The sequence below is a fragment of the Mirounga leonina genome, unplaced genomic scaffold (assembly GCF_011800145.1).
Source record: "Mirounga leonina isolate KUSES-001 unplaced genomic scaffold, KU_Mleo_1.0 Mir_174, whole genome shotgun sequence".
Classification (NCBI taxonomy): domain Eukaryota; kingdom Metazoa; phylum Chordata; class Mammalia; order Carnivora; family Phocidae; genus Mirounga; species Mirounga leonina.
The window spans coordinates 15466386-15482422 of record NW_023270451.1 but is presented as its reverse complement, the minus strand read 5'-3'; the positions used below and the strand labels follow the sequence as shown (position 1 = coordinate 15482422).

The following is a 16037-nucleotide window of genomic DNA, read 5'->3' as shown; positions in this document are numbered from 1 at the left end:
AACTGCCGCTCCTAATGGAGGAGACGGGGAGTACGTCTGTTTCAGGGCAGTAAGCCTCAAGTCTGGGCAGTGTGACCTCGGAGTCCTGAGACAAGAGCATCTCACCCTGAGGGGAAGGTGCCTGAGGATGTGGGTGCCAGAAAGGATTTACAGTGGACTTGATGTTCGGGTTGAGCTCTGAAGGATGAGCATTCAAATTGGGAGTGTGGCATGCTGGCCACCCCAGCCTCCCATCCCGCAGCTCACTCTTGTGAGAACATTATGCCTTCATTCTTTCTTACTGGTCAGTATAAGAGACAATTATGTGTGAAGTAGCTGTGTTTTCTGTGTCCCTATATTTGCAAAGACCCATGCAACAAAACCCTTAGATCCAGGAGAAGTTTGCCTCTTCTGATGATCCAGTGTGCTTAATTTAGCCAGCAGTTTTAAACCCTATTGCACTTCCCACTTCCCCAGCAGTCTTAGTACTAGCATTTGAGCTTAAATCGGAAAAGTTTGTCTTTAGTCCAATTTTTTTGTGTCTGTCCTCTCACTCCACTCCCCAAACCACTTTGGAAATTTCGCCTTGCTCTTTTTGTTATTGCTTGAACGGGTTGGGGTTTTACTGTAGTAGCACAAGCCCTTGACATCCATTTTGGAAGTAGGCAAAAAATAAATTGCTCTGGAAATGGAATACTTGTTAGCATTCTGAACAGTCTAGAACCAGGATGTTTCCAGGTTGCCGAGGGCAAATGCGTTTTTATTTGAGATGTTACTGCCAGTTTCCTCCCAGAGCCATCATGAAATGCCTGAGCATTTGACATGAGTTTGGGGTTCTCTGTCTTGTACCAAGATGCTGGCTAATGACTGACAAGGCAAAATTGGGGGGCTTCTCTGCTGATTGCTGGGGAGTAGGCCCTCTACTCTGGCCCAAGTGCAGTTTGAAGCTGACAATCCAGAACCATAAATTATTAAAGCAGGAAGGGTCCAGATACCACGTAGCCCAATCCCCTGGTATGGTAGACCCAAATGGGTTAAGGGATCTTTTTTTTTTTTTAAATTATGTTAATCACATGGTTAGCCAGTGGCAGAAAGGAGATGAGAACCTTGGTTTCTTAATTCTAATTTTAGGGTCCATACATATTATTAGTCTAAGGATTCTTAGACCTTTGGCTTGAATTTTGCAAAGAGATTGGATAGACTTGGCCATTAAATGGTTGTATGGCCTTGAAAGATCAGTCTCATTGAAGCTAGTTACCCATTAGTAAATGGAGATCGTATTTTCTTACTTGATTCACAGGGTTAACTTCTACCATCCCAGGTATAAGCCACTGGCACATATGTCCATCATTTTCTCTTTCTCCATTTGCAAGGAAGATGAAGACCTAACTGCTTTGGGCTCAAGGCTGATGCCAGCCCCTTTGCTCAGGTCTAATGAAGCTGGCTCAGCTATGGGCTATCTACATTTGCCATGCTTTTGTTCTCTCTGGGGTCTTGGTTAAAGTCCCTCTGGACCCCCTTCTTTTTCCTTTTTGTTCATCTGCTAGTCCTCTTTCAAGTTTGACTTTGTCTTACATTCTCTACCTGACGAAGGTACCTCACTTCCTTTCTCCTTAGTGCCCTCTTGAGCTATGAACAGTGCCACCTTCTGGAGGGTAGGGACTGTTTTATTCATTGTATTTGCATCTGAAATATAGTAATTTTCTTCATTTTATTGAGCTGTCATGGAGATGTTTAAATGAATAAATGACTCACAAGGTAATATATGCAGAATCCCTCTCAGAACTATGCTATGTATTTTCTGTGTTCATGTGCTAGGGTGTCCTAATTCCCTATCCTATCCTCTCTGCAAGTAAGGATCAAGGATGATTTTGATCCTTCGATCTTTCTTGGGGAGTGAAAATAAAACACAGTATAAGGTCTAAAGGTCTGGGAGGGGAGAAGTTTTGGTAGGCAGAAATAGGAATAATAAAAATGGGGAGGAGACCGTTTCTATGAGAAATTAATACTCTTCATGTACTTTATTATGAATTTGATGCATATTAGTTTGAAAACTGCCCTTTGAAATGCTATTTAACTAATTGCTTTTATTGCTCTATCTTTGGAGACTGGGAGCTGGGAGAGATGCTAAAGCCCAGGAGGTAATCTCTGGGCCCAGGGAAGGGTCTCTTCTCCATTATTTGAACTTCTCAATATTTAAAATGGTTTAGTTTGGACTTGTTGATAGAGCAGTGCTTCTCAAATTTTAATGTGCAAATCGCCTTAAGATCTTGTTAAAATGCAGATTGATTCAGTAGGTCCTGAGTCAAGGCCCAGGATTCTGCATTTCTCACAGGCTCTCAAGTGAGGCTGACGCTGCTGGGCTGCAGACCACACTTTCCATACGTAACAAGCTTTTAGAAGCGCCTGAAAGTGGGAGGTCTTACTAAGTCAACTCTGCTGTTTCTTTGGCCTGGATTCATGGTTACTTGGATAGCAGAAGGCCTGAAACCAAGTCCTTGGCTTGGAGAAGGAAAACCCTGTGAGAAACACTTGACCATATGCTAAATGGTTCGTCCCATCTTGGGAGTCCCAGAGGGGCTGCATTGTGATAGAATGACTGATATTCATGAAGAGGACTTGGGATTCTATTCAGTGAACTGTCTAGAAGGCAAGCAAGGAGTCTTCATTAAAGTTTAGATCTATTATGAAAGATTAAAGCCAGTTAGGCTTATGTAATTTTGACAACATGAAAAAGTCATTTGAGGAACTCTTCATTCCTGAAAGACACTCTACTGTAGTTCTTTGCTAATGGGCTTTTTGAGGGGCCACCTGCCACTTGATGTCTTTGTCTAGACCAGAAGTAACATTCCAAGCTGCTCTTCCAGTGAGAAGTTAAGTGGGATCTGCTCTCTCGGCATTGAATCCTGTCCCCATCGCTGAGTGAGACCTTGGGCAAATTGTCTTTCCCAGAGCCTGTTTTGCCACCTGTAAAATAGTCCTGATATCATTTCATCCCAGAATTTTTTATTTTTATTTTTTAGAAGATACGCAAAAGCTCTTGGCATAGTTACTATCCCTTCACTATGATTACTTTTTCTCCTGCTCTGATCCTAGTTGGCATCTGGCTGTGCTGTTTGGAGATAAGTGATTCTGCTTGGCTCCCTCACCTGAACCTCTTCACTGTCTTCTTTCTATGGGTAAGAGAGCTGTTGTGAGGTATGCAGACCTTCGTAAACTTCTGCAAATCCCCGGAACTCTTAAAGAGACGAGAGCAGATACTCTAAGTTAAACTTTTTCCACAAGGTAAAAACAGTGGGACTCCCATTAAGAGACTGTGCAACTTAGGTTGAGACACACATTTGTTTTGTGTGTGGACACCAGTGACCAGTGACCAGTGATCGGTGATTTGCCCCTGGGTCTCTTTGCCCACAAATGGTTGTAATTTCAGACTCTGGGTGTTGCCGGGCAGGCTTCTGTAGCTAAGGTGGTGAAAAGTTGGTTCTGAGTCCTTCTAGGTTAGTAAGGGTGTGGCTGGAGTTGTCACCTTTGTCCTCTATAACATGTGAATTGCAGTGGCCTTGGTCTGGAGAGAGGGGTTTGTCCTTGGTTAGGTCAAACACACCCAATTTAATACTTGGCTTTCCTTCACTGTTCCTCTGGGCTTGGCTTGCCTCTTATCTTTGGGTTCTCAGCTTTAAATGTAGACACCTTGGAAGTGGGTGTTTAGTTGCTGCTCTGCTTGTTCCTTCCTGTGCCCTTCGATCTGTGAGCGTTTGTTTATTGCCTACTCATGTTCCATAGCCTGCTGTTCCTGCTCAGATGCTACCGAAAATCTTTTAAGACTACGGATTTGTTTTGACTTCTCAGTAATAAGACTACTTGGTATTCTCAGTGGCCTTTAGTGTTTATCATGACCCTGTTCTGTAAGCTCAACCAAATCTACATATTACACGTGTATTACGTATTACTAACATTATATTAGTTTTATATATATAAAATACTTGAGTCCCTATAGCTGAAGCTTTATCTAACCAGTGACCTTGATTTGGGAATCCTGTTAAAAAGTTGCTTCACACTTGCTGTAGGGCTTTAGACAAATAATTTAACCATACTCACTGGACCTAAATTTATCTTAATCTATAATAAAAGGATTGAATTAGATGAGACGTTTTCCAAACCTTTCTGTGGAATTGGCTGGAGTGGGGATGGGAATGACAAGAAGGCTCAGCAGTGGGTAGGACCCCAGGCTCGGCATTCAGTCACATGATTATTTTGTTACTAAAGGCTTTTGCTATTAAGTTGGAAAAGCACTGGCCTAGATGGTGTGAGATTGCCTCCAGCCCTGGCATTGTGTGATCCCTTCCAGCAGTAGCCTCTACTTCTAAATTACGTTAGGCAAGGACACCTAAGCTGTAACACAAGCAGGCCCAAACTCATGGCACTCAAAGTCCTCTACAGTCTGGTTCCTGATATTTGTCACCAAGGCCCTGGGCTGGCTGGCCATGCGAGTGCCCTTGTCCCTTTGCTTCTGTTCAAACTGTTCCCAGCAGCACAGGGAATATTTATAAGCATCCTTTCCCCATTCAGTCCCTCCCAGTCTTCAAAAGACTATATAGTGTAAAAGCATCGTGTCCTTTCAGAAAACCTTTTTTCATTAGTGGTCTGTGTCTTCCCAAAGTACCTTCTCCACCCTGGTGGCTCAGTACACTTGGCCTTTCTGGCACTTACGTATGTGTGTGTAAAGCTCAGAGAGGGGCAGGACCTTCATTTCTTAATTCGCCATCACCGCAGTGGCTAGAATTGTACCTTTCTGAAAGTGACGTGGACCTATCATAGAGCTCAAGAACTCTTTTCTCTTTCAGGATCGAATCATCAATTTAGTTGTTGGCAGCTTAACATCCTTATTGATTCTAGTAAGTATGTTTATTTTGTGTCTTACCCAGGCTCTTCGCCAAAGTTTTTTTGAAAGCGTCAATATTGTGGTTCAGTTGAACACTCAGAAAAAATACAAGAGGCCAGTACATGAATCTGTGGAGTATTCTAGTCATAGTCTAGTATTCAGTTTTATTACCGCTTGAACTGCAGCTGACAACAGGAATACCCCCCAGTTGAGTATATGAAATAGCCCACGTCAAGTAAGTAGTTATTTCTGAGTCTGCCATGTTTCTGTGTTTTGTTAAATTTGTAACTCGTCAGTGGCACCAGCAATTCCCCTCTGTATATGACCCACAACTCCCCTTTCCTGCTAATCCCTTAAGTTTATTTTGTTCCTAAAAGCACACTCGTTATCCTTTAAAGATTATTTGGTCCTTATTCTTTATCTTGTATAATGTAGCTTGGTACTTCTGCTGTAAAATATAGCTATAGTTCCCATAGTCTAAAAAGGGCATTTTTATATCACATTTCATTAAATCAAAGAGAATTTTAGTGAAGTTTCATTGACCTCTTAATAAAAAGAATGAGTATAATGCTTTATTTGTGATAGAAACAGAACTCCAATGTATTAGAAACCTAGCTCAGTATTTCCCAAAATGTTCAAAAACCGTTTTGGTTTTAATTTTTGTTGGCGTATGCAAAATAACGTAACAAAGGTTAGAACTTTTCCCAGTGTAATCCTTAATCCTGGGAATGAGGTTTAAATGCTTTCTTTTTGTCAAGGGGTTATTTTGAGCTTAGCTAGTTTTATGAGCTATGATGTTTTGTCTCCTTTCATAGTGGAGGAAAAGGATAGGAAAAGGAAGTACTAAAAGAAGTAACATACTGGAACAGATTTACAAATACTAACATTCCAGAAGGCAAACCTGGTGGTAGATACTATTTTACAATGTGAAGTGTTTTATAATAGGACATTGCTTAAACTCCAGTCTAACCAAGGCCTGACACAATTTCTTTTCATACAGGTAACGCTGATCAGTGCTTTTGTTTTCCCTCAACTACCTCCAAAACCTTTGAATATATTTTTTGCTGTCTGCATCTCTTTGAGTAGTATTACTGCCTGCATACTTGTGAGTACTATTTAGAATTTAAATTGAGTATCCTGGAGGGCTGAAGGTTGCAGTGTATACGTAGGACAGATTCCCAGCCTTGGGTCTGTAAGAAAGGGTATGTCTAGTTACCCGTCCCCACCTCAATGCAAAGGATGTCAGAAGTCTGAATATTAATTGGCAGATTTTTTGTTTCTGGAATCAGGAGTTGTTAATTCTAAAAGGAACCTTTGAAAGCTTTAAAAAAAAAAAAAGTGGGGAGGGGGAAAAAGAGTTAAGACTTGGGTGGCCAAAGCTTTAGTTTAATTTACCTAATACATCTTCCTTCAAGGACTGCCTACAGGCCCAGCAGGATTTGGCAAATGCCATTACTGCTCTAAAGGGAAGAGATACAACATTCTGGATTTACTTCTAATTACAGAATTAGTCTATTTTAATCTCTGTGCTTATCTCCCCAAATGAAAGTAATTAACACCAAGAACCTCTTGGGAAATCTTAAGCTACAGCTATATCCTTGTCACAAGAATGTACAACTATTTACCATAAAGATGCTTTTCCTTTACATAAACGAAGACGGTGATAGATCCTCACTTAGATATTTGCCAATTGTTTGGTCATTAATTACTTGGCTGTTGTTTTATTTCCCTTGAGGAGAGATAGAACCAAAACTATAAACCCTTAAAAGCAGTAGTTTTGACTCACACAGGGCTTAAATCACCACTGTAATGTGCTTATCTCATTAATTTATTCCGCTCTACTCCTTTGCTCTGAGGAAGAGTTAGCCCATCTACTTCTGGAGTCTTTGGAACAAAACTACCAGAGATGGCTCTTCGCACTCCCAGCCTAAAGCCAGGAGTGACTAACATGACCTAGTTTTGTATAAAAACTTATGTATAAAAATGTATAAAAAAAAAGATCTAATTAAAATAATAGAGATGAGTATGACTGCTTTGTAAAACGAAGTAGATAAGCTTTGGTGATTGTAAACTTTTCTCAGTAAGACTACAGCTGACTCTAGTTAGTAAGAATTTAAAAGTTGTCATCCCTTCCAGTACCTAAGAGACTTGTACCTTTTTACTCAAATACATTTAAAACCACCCTACAAGGTATACATTCTTGGATGGCTTGTCAGTGATTGAATGACTACTGGTTTGAACAGAAAAAAGGTAGCTGAGAAAGCAGGAAAAAGTATGATCTTGGATGTGGAAATTTGGCATTACTAGAATTATAAAGAGAAAAATTACATTCTGGCCACATTGGTTTCAGAAATGTATACTAACGTAAAGACTGTCTCAGTGGGGGAAAGTATATATGGATGAAATTGGTCACAGTTGAAAAAGAATCAGTTGTATTGAAAAATTTTCATGCCAGGCCTAGTGGCTATTACTTAAAACTCTTATTTAATTCTTCTTCTTTTAGATCTACTGGTATCGACAAGGAGACTTAGAACCGAAATTTAGAAACCTAATTTACTATATCTTATTTTCTATCATCATGTTATGTATATGTGCGAACCTGTACTTCCATGACGTGGGGAGGTGAGGCTGCAAAGGAGAAATACTTACCAGGTCTCTTCAAAGCTATACATTAGGACTGTTGAGTCAGAGCCGGGTAAGCTATGCTGAAGAATCTCCTGCACAAGTCTGATACATGATTTTCATGTTAATTGTAAATCTAAAATTCCCTCTTGCAGGGGAGACATAGCCTAGATTGCTTTGCTTTTTCTTTAAGGAGGTGGTGTTGCACCTAAACATTCCAACCCTTAAAGCTCAAAGGGCACAAGCAATTTTCACTTTTGAAATTAGACTTTTTATAATGTAAGTGCATGGCGAAAGGCTATGTAACAATCTTGCATTTTAAGACAAATATTCTTTTATTTCTGTTAAACTGAATATACAATTATTGTTCCCTAGGCAACCAACTTTTGCTTATAACTACAATTTCACATTAACAAAACACAGACGGTGAAAAGACAACTTTGATTGTGAAGATCTAATTACAATAATAAATAAAATAATTTATACAAGGTTTTTTTTTTTTTTTGTGACTTTTTTATAGGGGTCATGTTCATTAAAGCCCTAGAGGCTAATTTTGGCTTCACCTTCTCTGTAAATACATGAATGACTCTTGATTTCTTTCCTTTTATAACAGAAGCAAATTTTGTTTTTTTAAATTGCCTGAGAGGGAGAAGTTATGTCACACCCCACCAGCTGATGCACTAAAGTGAAGGGCAGACTCATACCTTCCTCAACGATTTCCTGGGTAATTTGTATAGCAAAACATGTGAGAGTCGGAGTATAGGGTAGGCAACCGTACTTCCTTCCCATTTAATTTTACTTCAAAGTGCTAACTTTGTAAACTGACAACAGTGGGTTCTGAAGGGGTGAAGACTCTAGCTTCTGGTGAGCTGTGTTGCTATTCTCTTCCATATTCCCTTTATAAGTAATAAAAAACCTGTAGTGAATATTCTTAATTCTTATAATGCTTCTTTGTGTACCCAGCCTGAATCAGCTCCCACTGCCAGCAATGGGTAAACCAATAGTCATGGCCACACAGTGCCCTCCTAGGTCTCTGTATGGGATGCTGGGCACCTTTCAAACTAAGGGTACGTGACATTTCTGAGCGTCACTGGTAAGCTCTACACCATGTTGATGGGATGTCTCCGAAATACGAACAGGCCTACTTGAGACTGGATAGAGCCATGTCCGATCTTTAGAGATGAGTATGACTGCTTTGTAAAACGAAGTAGATAAGCTTTGGTGATTGTAAACTTTTCTCAGTAGCTGAAAGTGAATGAAATTCCCTGCTGACAATTAACACCAATCACAGGGATCTACGCAGTTAAGACCTCCATACTCAGTTCATCTACACACTGTCCTAAGACTGACCTCAGATGGTATATTTAAAGGAGGTAAATAGTCATAGCAGCAACATGTATGTGGCTTAAGCACTGTAGTTATTTAAAAGCCAAAGGAATGGTAAATTAAGCCTCTTGGGAGTTGCTCCTATTTCTTTGGAGATGTTGTAATTAACAGTGTGGCTTCTCTGCCTAAGCTACCTGTCTCTTAAGAATTACCTAATGACAGTTGACCAAATCCTCAACATCCTTTGAGTCTTCTGAAACAGGACTGCCCAAAGATGATCCAATGATATTTGATTCTTCTCGATGATGTTGGAGTATGGGATCTGTAATGAGTTAAGTGTTAAGTAAGTTTACATGTATGTACTCTAATCCATGTCAAGAAGGTATAGTAAGTACTCGACCAAAGTGCAAAATCTTAACAAGATGACTACTGTTGGATCAAGTAGCCTGATGTTCCCCTTAAGATTTATCAGGCACATGATGGAGTTGTATCACAGTACCTGTTAGTGTTGTCAAAGGCAAGACAGATTCAGTATCTATAACATCAGATGCCTGGATAAAGCCATGTGGTGAAGGAACGATAAGTATGGTTTCATCATCAATGGCTGTTTGATCAACTTGTTCTTCTATGGTAGGAGACTCTAGATCCTAAACGGTAGCAATTAAAAAAAAAAAAAAAGACATTCTGACTCCTATATCTTAGTTTTCCTTAAGCTCCCAAACACGTTTAGGTTTAAAAGGACTTTACAGTCAAACATTATCCCATTTTATAAAGAAAAGAAAATTAAAGCATAAAAATGGACAAAACAGAACTTAAAAGGAATTCAGTTCTAGGTCCCCTGAACGTAGAAAAAACAGCGCTGTTACACTGGGGTAAGTAAGGTTGCTAAGCTGTACCACAAAGACCTACTACTAACCACTCTCCTGAAAAATGGTTCCATAGGTCCCAACAAACAAATCTCAATCTATTGGAAGGGTACAGGGGGAAAAGTTTCGGTGCTAAGGCTGAGCAACACACTGCTGTCTCATCTTGTGAGGTCGCAGGTACAGTTTGCATTTGATTTTGTGTCCTGAGAAAAAGGGAAGTTGGTGGAGGACCCCCTCCCCCCCATAAATTATTGCTAGGCTTTTTCCAAAATGAAGGTTTAAGGCTCAAGGCAAGAACCCAGAGGCTGTTCCCTTAATTGCAACTTACCTCAGTAACATAAGCACGGGCTAAAGGAGAAGATGACTCCTCTTGTTTAAGGTCGGTGTCAGAGATTCCTTCCGCTCTGACCATAACACTATTCATCAGTTCTGTGCTATTTTGGTCACTGAATTTGGATACATGAGCATCATTAAATGATGGCTCTACAGTAATCTTAGGCTGATGAATTTCATCTGGGAAAGTGTCTGCTTCTAGGGCATCTGGAGGCTCAGGAAAATCAGATGAGTGAATATCACTGTCTACTGTCAGTTCTGCTTGGGATATGGAAGAAGTGATGTCTTCTGTGGCAACAGTCTGAATGATGACGCGTGGTGTGTGACACTGCACCGTGACGTTGTCACTTGTGTTTAACAAATGTTCTGGCTATAAAATGTCAAAGGAAATGATCAGTGGCAAAATGAGAAAGTCCCAACCAGACTTCAGTTATAGGCGACAACTACCATTTACAGGTGGCACCTGCCTGTCCCCAACCCTGCCCTCTCACCTCTGGAACTGCAGTGGTCTAGCACCGCCCCCCCATCATTCCATCTCCTGTAAGGAGACACACAGGGGCAAAGGTTATACCCCAGTAAAGGCAGAGTAATGGTGTAAAACTATGCTCCTAAGACAACAGCAGTAGGAAAAATTGCTTAATAAGTGGACTCTATTAGTTCTGGCTCTTAAACTTAGTATCACTTAATCCTGGTCCCTAACAGGTACTCCAATACTTAGACTACATAATCCATTTCTCCCTTAGACCTACTGTTATTATTGAAGGCACATGGGTTCTCTCATAGTATTAAAAACAAAAAGCTTCTGGTGACACTTATCAGCCAGTCTTCTCTACAGAAACCAGAAAAATCAAGGAACTGATGGAACATACGGATAAAGCGTGAACAATGATCTGTTCAGGAGAAGCAGGTGCGGCAGTCGTCAGGGTTACTGTGGGACTAGCCGTCAGAGTGAGGGGAAGGCCTTGGCTTGAGCTTGTCTGAAGCAGGTAGGTGCCTGGAGTGCCAGTGGGCTGTAAATGGAAAGACTGAAGCAAAAAAATTAAGATCAACATAGGTGCAAGAGACTGAGTAAATAAGCTTACTTAAGTCTAGCTTTATATCTGAAATGGAGTCTTTAATTTACTAGCCACAAATGTGCTTCCCGATCCTGAAGGTGCCCTCAAGTAACAAAATGAAGGGTATAATACTGACTTGTCCTACGTCCTTACACTTGTCTTGGAGGTTTAACAGAGAACCTTGATCCTGCTCTTCACTCCCATGTATTTCTATGGTCTGGTCTTAGCCATTTATTTCAAGGCACCAAGACACGGTAGCATAAGCCACTGTGTCCAGTGCGGTAACCCGCACACCGTCTTCCTTCACGGTCTGTCTAGCATGTAAAGAATTGGCACTCTCCCCACTTTTTAAAAGTTTCACATTTTTGAAAAGGCACTACAGAGTTTACTTGAACAGATTTTTTCCATAGTATAATTTTAGGAACTATTTTTTATACTAAGGCGAAATGTACAGAGATCGTGATCAGTGTTCTGAATGAAAAAGAGTAACTTTGAAAAGCTGGTTAACTAATAGTAAGTTTATCGTGATAGGTTTCACAGAACTGTCCCAAAACTATTCAACTTCTATGCTTGATAATTTGAGTTCGGTTTATCCTTTTCTCCCACAGGGAAAGTATTTACACTTAGAGGGTGATGTTGAAGTCCTAGAGCCTGTGGTCTTGTGTACTGAAGTTATAATAGCTCTCCTGGTACTAGCTCAATGAAAGTAAGTTTCCTTATTGCTAAAGCAGGCATAATAACTACCTCAGGGAAGGGGTTGTGGGCATTACAGATTATTACAAAATGGTGCCTGGCACACAGTAGGACTCAAGTAGGACTCGATTTCTTTCCTCCCTCCAGAGAAATAAAAGCTGATCATTTACAATTTATAATTAGTAAATTAGATGTGGTCAGACAAATACTTCATGTATTAAATATATGCATTTTATTTAAGTTCCTGTAATGTTCATGATTTTTTGAAGCTGAGGCAATATCATCTTTTATTAATAAATTAGGACAGAAGTCTAAATATCTGTGACCCAAATAAGTAAAAACCTGAACACATACTCTAAATATATGTATGTATATTATTTGGCCAGGGGGCAGAGAGGAGGTGGCCAAAAAAAAAAGTTTTCAACCTGTGACAAAGGGTTATATTACACATCCCTATTTTCGAGACCACAGAATTGGGAAGTGGAAGCTTAGGTTAAATAAATTGCTAGTAGAGGTTCCAAAGTTGTTCTAAAAGAGAACCTTTAGCCATGTTGACTATCCTCATGAGATTTGACTGTGCAGAGGATAAACTTTTGCCCTAATAGCCCTATGTTTTTCACAGCAAATAAAGCTTGACAGAATTTAAATAAAACCTACTTTATATTTTCTTCCTGAAAAATGAGCTAATTCTGGGTATTATCCATTTTAGAAAACAGGGTAAGAATGGAGACTTAAAAAGTTACCCTACTTCAGCCAAAAGAAACCCCATTCAAATTAGCCATCTTGGTCCTTAGCTCCCCCAAAACCTCTTAGCATAGGCAACCATTAATCTTTTTGTCTCTACAGAGTTGCCTATTTTAGACCCTTCAAATAAACGGGAATCAAACACTCTATGGTATTTTGTGGCTAGTTTCACTTAGCATAACATTTTCAAGGTTCACCCTTGGAGCATGTATTAGTACTTTGTTCTTTTTTACTGCTGAATGAATGAATTATTCAGAATTGATGGCTCAGATGTTAACTATACCGTTTCACCTTTAGAAGAACTGCAAGGTTCTTCCGTAAAGTGGCTACACCATTTAGGACTGGGACTTTTAAATTCTGTATCCCCAGGGGCCAGTGCAATGAACTTTTTGGTTATGGATAGCATTTGTTTATGACTCAATACAAACCCATAGCATGCACCCTCCTCATTAAGCCCTGTCACGTTCATATGTAAAAGCACGTTACTGGTTTAAACCTCTACAGATGAAGAAAAAGTGGAAGTCTGATTTATGTCCTCGTTTAACGATCTGGCCTCAAAAACATGGACAGCTGCACTGAATGCCAATCATGTTTTTATTTCATTTGTTTATATCGTAACAGTGCTAAAACCAGTGATTTTTCTTACGCATAAAATGCCAAGTTCTGTTTTGTGAAGTGTTACTCACTGGAAGAATCTCAAATGCCTGTAGTGTTCCACTGTTTAGTGTTATTGTTTCCGAGTCAACAGTAGCAGCAGGGGACTCTGTTGAAGCTGTGGTAGGAACAAGGACAACAAAATAAAACACGTAGTCTCATAGTGAGTAATTTGCCTGGAAACCTGAAGTCATTTAAATTTCTTACAAGAAGGAATCGAACAGATTTACCTGGGATGGCACAGGTTAGTGGTTAGCAAACTGTGGCTCATATCCAAATCCGGCCCACTACCAGTGTTTGTAAAAAGTATTTATAGGAACACGGCCACACCTATTTATTCTCCACAGTTGCTTCTGTACTTTAAGGGCAGAGCTGACTGTTACAGAGACAGTATCTGCTAAGCCTTGGTAGAGATCACAAAATAGTTCTAGAAGTAAGAGGAATACCCTAAGACTAACAAGTCAACAGGAACTTGGTAAAAAATAAATTTTCCTGGACAATCTGATAAGCAGTATGGATTCCTGGAACGTTAGTCCCCCAAAACCAGGCTTCTGTTCCAGCAGCAGCACTCCCGAGCAAATAGCTTGCTTTGAACCTACTCGTGTTCAGAGACTATGTGTCCTGCCTACCTCACGTAGTTGTTGGGAGGAACCACAAACATGAAATATAAGATAGTAGTATTTCAGGGGTGCCTGGGTGGCTCAGTCAGTTAAGCGTCTGCCTTCAGCTCAGGCCATGATCCCAGGGTCCTGGGATTGAGCCCCATGTCGGGTTCCCCGCTCAGTGGGGAGTCTGCCCTCTGCGCAACTGCCCCCCACCCCGAGTTTGTGCTCTTTCTCTCTTAAATCTCTAAAAAAAAAAAAAACGTTATTTCAGAAGAACACATCTGGGTTCGTAGGTGTTCAGAATGGTTTGATCCCTATCCAGCTGAATTCCTGCGACCAGATGAAATCTAGGTCTCCTATTCCTCCGCCATCTTGCTCCACCCAGCCCAGAAGAACACATTTGGGAGACTGAACAGTGCTTTAGAGATCACACAGTATATAATCTCTTTATAGGTGTGTCAGTTGAGGCTTTAGACTTGAGCAGTGTTGGTTACACTTGATCAAGGTTATAAGGAATTAAGACTAGATGAAATGTGGATCTCTTGGTGCTTTCAATTGCACCTCTAGTTAAATCCATGTGAAAAAGGATTTGGAATCATCTTGTAATGTGTAGTGTTTATTCCAACTAAAATACTTCTCTGTTGGAAAAGAAATGAGACACCTTTCAAAAGAAATGCATCTGATTCATGTTACTATTTCTTTATTTGATGGAATCTTAAGATCATACCTAGAATAATTTAAAGTGATTCCAGATAAATAACCTTCATCATGGGTAAGCAAACCATGGGCAGGGACAAATGTGGCTCAAGACTAAGAATGGTTTTTACATTTTTAAAGGACTGTTTAAAAACCAGAAAATTCCACAAAGACTTATGTGGGCTGCTAAGTCTAACATGTTTATATTTACTATTCTGGCTTTAAAGTTTGCTAGTCTCTGACTCCTAACATAAAGGAAGAAACAATCATGAGATTTTAGCCTGAATGCAAAGAATAACTGATATGGTATAAAACTCTTGGGCGCCTGGGTGGCTCAGTTGGTTAAGCGACTGCCTTCGGCTCAGGCCATGATCCTGGAGTCCCGGGATCGAGTCCCGCATCGGGCTCCCTGCTCAGCAGGGAGTCTGCTTCTCCCTCTGACCCTCCCCCCTCTCATGTGCTCTCTCTCTCATTCTCTCAAATAAATAAATAAAATCTTTAAAAAAAAAAAAATAAAACTCTTACCAACATTTCTTGCTGGAAGAAATACAATTATTCTACATATTTTAAAAAAGCCATCCTGTGAAAATTAAGGTACCAAATCTAAAATGTCTACATTCCCAGTAAGTATAGTCACCACAAAAGCCAAGGAGAGTTCTAACAATCTCTGTGCACAATCTATAACCAACAGCTCTCATATTTATGGCGGACCAGTAATTTCAGTTGCTTTGTAATTCTTCAGGCTATAAAGTTAAATAAGCAGAGGGCTAAAGAAAAATTCTTCATGCATTATCACATTGGTAGAAAGCTAAAGCAAATACCCAAACTTAAATAAGAATTTTAAGACAGGCATGATTAGTTTAAAGGTCTCCAAGGTAATTTTGATAGTCACTGGATATATGGATATATATAGTGTCACCACAACCAATAGCCCAGTGATTCTCAAAAAGATGAAAATCCTTAGACGTTTTTATTTGCCATAGTAATTAGGAAGTACTATTGCAAGGGACACTGAGCATCCTGCAATGTGTAGGACAGCCCTGCCAACAATGAATTATCTCACTCAAAATGCCAATAATCCCGATTGAGAATAACACAGCAACTGGTATACTCTTGGTAATGACCTTTCCATAGGCGTAGCATTTAGGTAGACAAAAGAAATGAGAAAAAACTGAAGAATCATCTGGTTCTGAGAATTTTATTCTCCTTCCTTTTGTTACTCTACCATGGGAAAAAAGAACTATCAACTTGGCTTAGATTACAGGAAATAATTTCCTCTCCCTGTAACAATTGTTCAGGTCTCAAAATCTCATTAAACACAAAAAATATCAGAGGCAAAGGAAAAAAAAAAGGATAAACAAAAGAGTTCCCACAGGAAACTGGCTCTTTACTTGCTGAAGAAACTCTTCAATCTCACCAAACTCATTTCTTCTACACACGACTTCAAATCCACCCCCAATCTGTGTCTCTGGTGAATTGCTACAAATGATGTGCCACCTTAGGAACTCTATTTTGCTCAATTGTAAAATGCCTTAGAGTGCCTCTGTCAATTTGCACAAATTCCTGCCAACATTCTAGAAGA

General features: G+C 39.9%; 2 protein-coding genes across 6 annotated transcripts in view; one reads left to right on the top strand and one right to left on the bottom strand.

Moving 5' to 3' along the window:
• TMEM243 (transmembrane protein 243) overlaps positions 1-7971 on the top strand; it is a 96168-nt gene extending 88197 nt beyond the window's left edge. For 2 of the 4 annotated variants that reach the window (XM_035020487.1, XM_035020488.1), the window contains 3 exons: positions 4824-4874; positions 5862-5966; positions 7365-7971. In XM_035020487.1, coding sequence (XP_034876378.1) covers positions 4824-4874; positions 5862-5966; positions 7365-7487 — 279 coding nt within the window. In that variant the 3' untranslated portion in view covers positions 7488-7971. Of the gene's footprint in view, positions 1-3075; positions 3159-4823; positions 4875-5861; positions 5967-7364 lie in introns of those variants that run through there. The other 2 variants (XM_035020485.1, XM_035020486.1) reach the window with 2 other exon arrangements.
• The window catches only part of DMTF1 (cyclin D binding myb like transcription factor 1), a 43785-nt gene continuing 35547 nt past the window's right edge, over positions 7800-16037 (bottom strand). For both annotated transcript variants that reach the window (XM_035020480.1, XM_035020481.1), the window contains 5 exons: positions 13187-13272; positions 10878-11033; positions 10004-10378; positions 9309-9456; positions 7800-9131 (listed from right to left, as the gene is read on the bottom strand). In XM_035020480.1, the coding sequence (XP_034876371.1) occupies positions 9022-9131; positions 9309-9456; positions 10004-10378; positions 10878-11033; positions 13187-13272 (875 nt within the window). In that variant the 3' untranslated portion in view covers positions 7800-9021. The remainder of the gene's footprint in view (positions 9132-9308; positions 9457-10003; positions 10379-10877; positions 11034-13186; positions 13273-16037) is intronic.